Below are 8,948 nucleotides of genomic sequence, written 5' to 3'. Positions count from 1 at the left end.
TCATTCTTCCATTGCCTCCTCATGAAAATTCTATAAGTCAGATAGGAAGATTTGGACCTTTGGTCTCCTCATGGAACCATGGGGTTATAGCCATGCAAAATAAGCTGAGAGCCAGCAGGTCCAGATGGGTAGAGCACTGCATGGGCATCTTGTGGCCTGAACCACTAACACCATCTGACTGTGAATCCTTTACTCGAGCTGCTTCCACCGTTGCTAAGTGGTTCAGATAGAATCCTTGACAGGCATGCACATTGAAGTGTATACAGTATGTGACGGTCACATGTCTTACAGCATGCTGGCCCTGAACTGGGACCAATAATGTTTTTGGCCCAAAAACTGGCCTTCCTCACATCCATTCCTGTTAAGCAATACTCCAGGATTTCTAGTCAGTCTTCACATTCACATACCAAGAATAAAACGTGGCCATAACAAGGCAAAATAAATATTTGTTAGAAATCAAAAAGGCATTTCTTCAATGAGATTAAGATATTTCACTCTTTCTATGATCCCTTTCTTGAACATAGCTTCACACACACATTTAAAAAAAACATTAAGAATATAACTATAAATTACAACTTACAAGGGTCAGCACCACTGATGAGAATGGGGTGACAATTTTCTGTTTGGAACCAAGATCACAGGAAAAAAAACAATTGATACAGACATCAAGTATGACTTACAGGCCTGGTGGCCTGGATGACAGCCCATCCCCCTGGCCTCCACCCAGAGCAGAGGATACAGTTCACTCAGCCTTGAGGAAGGAAAGGAATGTCAATAATACTGCATTTTTCTCTTTCTCCTTCCTTCCTTCCTTCCTTCCTTCCTTCTGAAAGACCCCCGAGACCCCAACCCAGAATGGAACACGCGAGTCACTGGATGCAATCAGCAGGAGGAATTTATTCACATAGGCGCCTATGGATGCAAAGCAGAACCTCAGCCGTGGCTTAGGCAGCTTGCATGCATGGGCTCGGGGTTACAGGATTTTTATAGGTTGCAAGGGATAAGATTCCAACTTAGCACAGTAACAGTTATTTCATTGGCCCCCCCATGACAGCTTGGCACAGTATCAGCTATTTCATTGGCCCCCTCTCAAGCTCCCCTAAAAGTGGTCACAGGGGGCAGAGTGGGTTTGGAGACCCCACCCATGTGCTCCTATTTTTGTCCTCTTTTGCTCAAGTCTGCCCCTCTGGAACATCTCGTGGTTTCTTAACTGTCTGGGACATCTTGCGGTTTTGACATGAGGGTATTAACGTATGGGTTACAACATGGGGGGTGTGGGGCATGGGTTGCGGTTAGGAGGAAGCATCTTGTGACTGCAGAGCAAAACGTTATATTTCTTAACATTAAGCTTAAGGCTTTGAGGCTGGGGTCTTTCATTCCCCCCTTTTCTTTTATCAGGGATATAATCTTATATCCATAGATCTGCCTGTTCGGGTTCAGATTCAGCCTGTTGTTGAAGCAAGTGATATTGCTGGGTAAGGACCATGGTTTGTACTACAGAAAGCCTGTCTTTTATAAACTGCATCAATTTGTTAAAAATACAGGGTCCAAACATTAAAATCAACAGCAAGATAATCAAGGGTCCAGCTATAGTAGATAATAGAGTAGTCAGCCATGGGGACTTATTGAACCAGCCTTCAAATCAACTTTGAGAGCTCCGCAGGGATCTTTCCCGTGCATCTAGTCTTTTCTCTGAGTTTTGTCATGGATTCCCTTATTACCCCTGTATGATCTGTGTAAAAGTAACAATTTTTTTTTTTTTAGGGCAGCACAAAGCCCTCCTTCCTTTAAGAACAATAAGTCTAGACCCCGTCTATTTTGCAATATTACCTCTGATAAGGAGGTTAAAGATTTTTCTAAAGCAGTTACAGAGGTTTCTATTGCCCTCAGATCTTGCTGTACTGCGGCTTCTAGGATCCCCAACTGTCTGGGACTTTCGGGGGTGCGGGGGGTTATACAAGTGGTGCCTGGCAGCTGACATGGGGAGAGCTAGACATACAGTGAATAAAGTCAGCAGCGAGTGAGTCTTATCTTTAGCGGGTTTTGAGTGCGCTGCAATTTCCATCCTGAAGAGGTGCTGGTGGATTCCAGTGGATGAGCAGTCTTTACATGAGAGGCGTGGATCCAAGCAGAGATGCCGTCCACTTTGACTGCAGTAGGAGTCGTCAGCAGGACAGTGTAGGGTCCTTTCCACCGTGGTTCAAGGTTCTTGCTCTGGTGTCTGCGTACCCAGACGGTGTCTCCGACTTTGAAGGGATGTGGCAGCGATGGGGTTTTAAGTTCCTCTTTGTATGCTGCGGCTAAAGGCTTCCAGACCTCGTTCTGAACCAGCTGCAAGGCACGCAAATGAGTCTGCATAGATGGGGCGAGGGAGGCACAGGTTTCAGTTTCATAAAAGTTAACAGCAGGTGGTGGGGCACCGTACAGAATCTCAAATGGGGTTAGTCCCTGTGGGCCTGGGGTATTTCGGGCCCGATATAAGGCTAAAGGCAGGAGCTGTACCCAGTCTCTAGTGCCAGTTTCAAGCGTTAATTTGGTCAAGGTCTCCTTAATAGTTCTATTCATTCTTTCTACCTGTCCTGAACTTTGGGGTCTGTAAGCACAATGTAATTTCCAATTGATCCCCAATATATTGGCCACCATCTGACTTACCTGGGAAACGAAGGCAGGCCCGTTATCCGATCCAATTGTCCCAGGTACCCCATACCTGGGAAAAATCTCTTCTAATAATTTCTTTGCAACCACCTTAGCAGTTTCATGTCGAGTCGGGAATGCTTCTGCCCATCCGGAGAAGGTATCAACAAAAACTAGAAGATACTTATAGCCATACATACCTGGTTTGATTTCAGTAAAGTCTATTTCCCAATGGGTTCCAGGTTTATGCCCTTTTATTCGAATTCCGATTCCAATCTTGTTTTTACCAGCATTTACCTGGGCACATGCTTGACAATTTTCTGCTGTCTGGCGAAGAAGTTGATCCCTGTTTGGGAGATATAAAGTACCTTCCCCGCGGTCTAAAAGTTCTTTTATCTTTTTAGCTCCAAGGTGTGTGAGTCTGTGTAGGGACTTCACTAGTTGTTTTGCATCTTTAAGGGGCATGATAGTCTTTCCTTGATATTTCCAGGTATTGTCCTCTGGGCTGTAGGTAGCCCCCAGTCTCTGTATGACATTTAAGTCCTTGTCTTCATAGACCCATTGTTCTTCGTGGTTAGCATGCGGTGGGTCTACTTGTTGGGGCAATAGAGTCATTATTAAGAGCTGTGGCCCTAGAGCTGCTTTCTTGGCTGTCTCATCTGCTAATCTGTTCCCTTTGGCCTCTGGAGTGTCTTTTTTCTGATGGCCGGGACAATGCATGATACTTAATTTCTTAGGCAAAAATAAAGCTTTAAGTAAAGCTAATATTTCAGTCTTATTTTTGATTTCTTTTCCTTCTGAGGTTAGTAATCCTTGGCGCTTGTAAATTTCCCCATGTATATGAGCAGTGGCAAAAGCATATCTGCTGTCTGTGTATACATTTAGCTTTTTCCCCTCTGCCAGCTTTAAGGCTTGAGTCAGAGCTATCAGTTCTGCCCGCTGAGCTGACGTCCCGCCCGGAAGCGCACTCGCCCATATTACCTCAGATTCAGTGGTGATGGCCGCTCCTGCTCGTCGTTCTCCATTGAGCAGATAACTGCTTCCATCTGTATACCAGACTAGCTCTGCATCCTTCATTGGTTGGTCTGTGAGGTCTGGCCGGGTCCCCTGTGTTTCTGCAAGAATCTGCTGGCAGTTGTGAGGATCTGCTTTTTCCGGGAGCGGCAGGAGGGTTGCTGGATTTAATGTCACCAAGGGGCCGAACTGGATCCGGTCAGTATCCAATAACAAAGACTGGTAATGGGTGAGCCGGGCATTTGACATCCAGCGGTCGGGTGGCTGGCGAATTATGGTTTCAATGGCATGAGGGGTTAATAGGGTTAATGGCTGTCCCAAAGTCAGTTTGGTGGCATCCTTAATCAGAAGAGCCACAGCTGCTATCATCCGGAGGCAAGGTGGCCATCCGGCTGCCACTGGATCCAATTTCTTTGACAGGTAGGCTATAGGGCGCCTCCAGGGTCCCAGTTTTTGGGTTAGAACCCCTTTTGCATAACCCTGTTTTTCATCTATAAACAGATCAAAAGGCTTGGTAATGTCTGGCAGACCTAAGGCGGGGGCCGATAAAAGAGCCAATTTAATTTGTTCAAATGCCAATTGATGTTCCTCAGTCCAGGTAAAGGAAATACCTGGTTTAGTCAGTGGATACAAGGGGGCTGCTATCTCAGCAAACCCAGGAATCCAGAGTCTGCAGAAACCTGCGGTTCCTAGAAACTCCCGCAGCTGCTTGGGACTCTGGGGAGTTGGTATATTTGAGATAGTCTCTTTCCTGGCAGCTGTCAGCCAGCGCCGACCATCGTAAAGTTCATAGCCAAGATAGGTAACCTTTGTCTGACAGATTTGGGCCTTCTTTGCTGATGCCCTGTACCCCAGTAGTCCCAAGGTTTGCAACAATTCTTTCGTACCTGTTAGGCAGTCTTCTTTGGAGGTTGCAGCCAACAAGATATCATCCACATATTGAAGCATAATTAAGGAAGGGTGTCTTACCCGAAATTCAGCCAAGTCCTGGTGCAGAGCCTCATCAAAGAGCGTTGGGCTGTTTTTAAATCCTTGTGGTAGTCTCGTCCAAGTCAGCTGTCCAGAAACCCTTTCCTCGGGATCTTTCCATTCGAATGCAAAAAGGGCCTGACTTTGGGGAGACAGTCTTAGGCAGAAAAAGGCATCTTTTAGGTCCAAAACAGTATACCAGGTATGGGTCGGAGGCAAGGTGCTGAGGAGATTGTAGGGATTTGGCACTGTGGGGTGAATGTCTTCTACCCTTTTGTTAACTTCCCTTAAGTCCTGAACCGGTCGATAATCATTAGTCCCTGGCTTTTTGACCGGTAGCAGCGGGGTGTTCCAGGGCGACCGGCAAGATGTTAGAATGCCTTGATCTAGGAGGCGTTTGATATGCGGCTTGATGCCTTGGTAGGCCTCCCTTGACATAGGATATTGTTTAATATTAATAGGAGTTGCAGTGGCTTTTAGCTGTATGACTATGGGAGGTTGTTGTTTAGCTATTCCCATTCCTCCAGTTTCTGCCCAGGCCTCCGGGTAGGAACTAAGCCAATAGTCCATGTTTTTAATAGGTAGTGAGGACTTATCAAAAAGTTTGTATTCATCTTCTAGTTTGAAAGTCAATACATGCAAGGGGGTCTGGTTTGGCCCGGTAATAGAGACACCCCCGTCCTTGAAATAAATTTGGGCCCTCAATTTGGTTAACAGGTCTCTTCCTAGTAGTGGATACGGACAATCAGGCACATGTAGAAACGAATGAGAAACCTTACCTGTGGCAAGGTGTACTTCTCTTTCGGTAGTCCATCGGTATGGTTTGTTCCCGGTGGCACCTTGGACCCATGTTGTTCTGTGGCTTATGGGTCCTGGTGCTTGCGTCAGCACTGAGTGTTGGGCTCCCGTATCCACTAGGAAGGTTACAGGTTGCTCCCCTACTTGTAGGGTTACCCGGGGCTCAGGGGGGAGCTCCTGGCCCTGACTCCTTCAGTCTTCATCTAATGCTAGTAACTGCGAGGCCCGATTTGCACCTCTTCTAGGGTTGGGGGGTCTCTTTGGGCAGTCTTTTACCCAGTGTCCTTTTTCCTTACAGTAGGCACATTGGTCTCGGTCTACATGGGGTCTGCTCCGTTCCCTGTCCTGACTTACTTTGTCTCCCTGACGTCCTGCCTGAACTACAGTGGCCAATATTTTGCTTAGTTCCCTGTTACGCTTTCGATCACTTTCTCTTTCCCTTTTGTCTGACTCTTCTCTAAGCTTAAGGTCTCGTTCTTCTTGCATCTTCCTGATTCTATTCTTTTGTTCCTCTGGAGTTTCTCTCTTGTTAAATATCTTTTCTGCTTCCTTCAGCAAATCTGTTAGAGAGAAATCCTGCAAATTATCCAGTCTTTGCAACTTAGTTCTGATGTCTGGGGCAGATTGCCAAATAAATGTCATAGAGACATTTTCTTTCTGATCCTCACTATCAGGATCGAAGGGTGTGAACCTCCGATATGCCTCCTTTAGTCTTTCTAAAAATGCTGTTGGGCTCTCCTCTGCTCCCTGAATAGTTTGTCTTACCTGGGCCAAATTAATGGGCCGACGCCCTGCTCCTTGGAGACCCGCTATGAGTAACTGGCGATAGAGACGTAGGTGGTTCCTACCTGCTTCAGTGGTATAGTCCCAGTTTGGCCGGGTTAAAGGAAAAGCCTCGTTAATCAAATTTGGGAGTTGGGTAGGTCGCCCATCATCCCCTGGTACATTTTTGCGAGCTTCCAAAAGAACTTTTTGTTTCTCCTTGGCTGGTGAGTCACTAGAATAGATTCAATCAGAGAGGTTAAAGCTACAGGGTCTTTAGCAAAGGAAGGATTATGAGTTTTCCAGTTATAAAGGTCAGAGGCTGAGAATGGCCAATACTGATATTGGCCATTGGGACCCCCCATTTGCCGCAGGGGGAGAACTCTAGAAGTGTCCCCTGGTGCAGTGTGATCCCGTCGTCCTCGGAGCTGTCCCACCATGGGGGATGGATCTGGGGGAGCACTGGCTGTTGGACCCTCTTGGTCATCTTCTTCTTCCTCCGAGGAAGGTGGATTGGACCCAAGGGCTGGCAAGGGCTGGGGCTGATAAGGAGGAGGCTCATCAGCTAGCAGGTCAATTAGGGCTGAGTCTTCTGGTGGCAAAACCTTCTTTGGTGTTGCCCCTGGCTTAGTTGAAGTTTCAGATTTGTCGAGAACAGGGTAAAGTTGGGAGGTTTGAGGGGGTAGAAGAGGAGGAACTGGAAGGAGAGGGGCAGAGGGCTCGAGGGGAGAAGAAGAAGAAGGAGACTTAGGAGGAGAGAAAGGAGCTACCCAGGAGGGTGGCGTGGAAGCTAAATCTTCCCAAGTAATAATATAGGGTATTTGATCAGGGTGTCCCTGAGGACCTTGGATGAAGATTCGAGACTTCACCTGTAAGATAGAATCAATGTTAAAGGTTCCTTCAGGAGGCCAGCTGGTATTGAATGTAGGCCATTCTGAGGCACAGAGAGTTTTCCATTTCTTCTTTTTGACCGTCACGGACAAGTTGTTTGCGCGCTTTTGGACGTCCTGCCAATGATCTAGAGTAAGGCTCAAAGGGGTAGTTAGGGTGTTCCCCATATTTCTTTCAGACAGAAAGTAGACAGACAGACACAGTAGTACAAAGACGAGACCGAACGGGACGAGCGCTGCGCGGTGCCGGCAGAAACCGAATTCAGATGGCTTGGGAGAAGTTAGTACTTCTCTTTCGCCTACAAAGACAGTGTATCCTTCAGAAACACTGGGGGCCCCGAAAAAATGGACCCTTCGGATCCCTGGGACGTCTCCCAGGGTGGCAGGGGAGAAGTCCGAGCTAAACCTCAAATTAGCTCCTTCTCAAGCTGCCTTCAGATACTGAGCTACGCGTAGACTTCAGAATACAGACGCTGCGCAAGACATTAAACATAGAGACAAACATAGAGACAGAGAGCTCGTATTTGCCGGCTTACCTCCCAGTGAAGTCGAGTGTCCTCCGGATTTGGGTCTGGGTCGTTCCGGTGATCCCGGACGAGCCCCCAAATGAAAGACCCCCGAGACCCCAACCCAGAATGGAACACGCGAGTCACTGGATGCAATCAGCAGGAGGAATTTATTCACATAGGCGCCTATGGATGCAAAGCAGAACCTCAGCCGTGGCTTAGGCAGCTTGCATGCATGGGCTCGGGGTTACAGGATTTTTATAGGTTGCAAGGGATAAGATTCCAACTTAGCACAGTAACAGTTATTTCATTGGCCCCCCCATGACAGCTTGGCACAGTATCAGCTATTTCATTGGCCCCCTCTCAAGCTCCCCTAAAAGTGGTCACAGGGGGCAGAGTGGGTTTGGAGACCCCACCCATGTGCTCCTATTTTTGTCCTCTTTTGCTCAAGTCTGCCCCTCTGGAACATCTCGTGGTTTCTTAACTGTCTGGGACATCTTGCGGTTTTGACATGAGGGTATTAACGTATGGGTTACAACATGGGGGGTGTGGGGCATGGGTTGCGGTTAGGAGGAAGCATCTTGTGACTGCAGAGCAAAACGTTATATTTCTTAACATTAAGCTTAAGGCTTTGAGGCTGGGGTCTTTCACTTCCTTCCTTCCTTCCTTCCTTCCTTCCTTCCTTCCTTCCTTCCTTCTTTCTTTCTTTCTTTCTTTCTTTCTTTCTTTCTTTCTTTCTTTCTTTCTTCCAGGTGCCTTTAAGAGTTGAATGGCTTCACAGTACACCCTGGCACACCTTAACCCACATTTATTAATATGTGGTGCTAATAATTAAACTCAGTGCCTCATGCATGCTAGGCAAGCGCTCACTACTGAGCCACAACCCTAGCCCGTGAAAGTCTTTTAATCTACCTCTCTATCTCCTCTATCTCACTGCAAGTTATTTGTCTGCTTCGGTTTTCTTTTTCCTCTTGATTCAGTTTTGGCAGATCTTTCTTCTGCATCCACACATTCCGAATCCTCAGAACAACTTATTTAGAAATGTATCCACTTCTTCTAGGTTTTTTCAGTGTATTGGAGTAAAAGTTTTCAAAATAGTCCTTAATGATTTGCTGGATTTCTGTGAGATCTGTGGTGATTTCTCCTCTTTCATCCCTAATTTTATGAACATAGCTTTTTTTTTAGAAAGAGTGAGAGAGGAAGAGAGAGAGAGAGAGAGAGAGAGAGAGAGAGAGAGAGAGAGAGAGAGAGAATTTTGATATTTATTTTATAGTTATCAGTGGACACAACATCTTTGTTTTGTATGTGGTGCTGAGGATCGAACCCGGGCCACACGCATGCCAGGTGAGCGCACTATTGCTTGAGCCACATCCCC

The 8,948-nt window shown here is 46.8% G+C and overlaps 1 protein-coding gene across 1 annotated transcript; it reads right to left on the bottom strand.

Annotated features, from left to right (window-relative positions):
- Window positions 1–877: 877 nt before the first annotated feature.
- LOC144374476 (uncharacterized) lies at window positions 878–8,232 on the bottom strand. Its single transcript, XM_078037291.1, has one exon. The coding sequence runs from the start codon at window positions 7,233–7,235 to the stop codon at window positions 6,318–6,320; it is 918 nt and encodes a 305-aa protein (XP_077893417.1). The 5' UTR covers window positions 7,236–8,232; the 3' UTR covers window positions 878–6,317.
- Between the last annotated feature and the right edge of the window lie 716 nt (window positions 8,233–8,948).

The sequence above is a fragment of the Ictidomys tridecemlineatus genome, unplaced genomic scaffold (assembly GCF_052094955.1).
Source record: "Ictidomys tridecemlineatus isolate mIctTri1 unplaced genomic scaffold, mIctTri1.hap1 Scaffold_712, whole genome shotgun sequence".
Lineage (NCBI taxonomy): Eukaryota > Metazoa > Chordata > Mammalia > Rodentia > Sciuridae > Ictidomys > Ictidomys tridecemlineatus.
The sequence above is the reverse complement of the archived record's forward strand: the minus strand, read 5'-3'. Positions and strand labels throughout refer to the sequence as shown.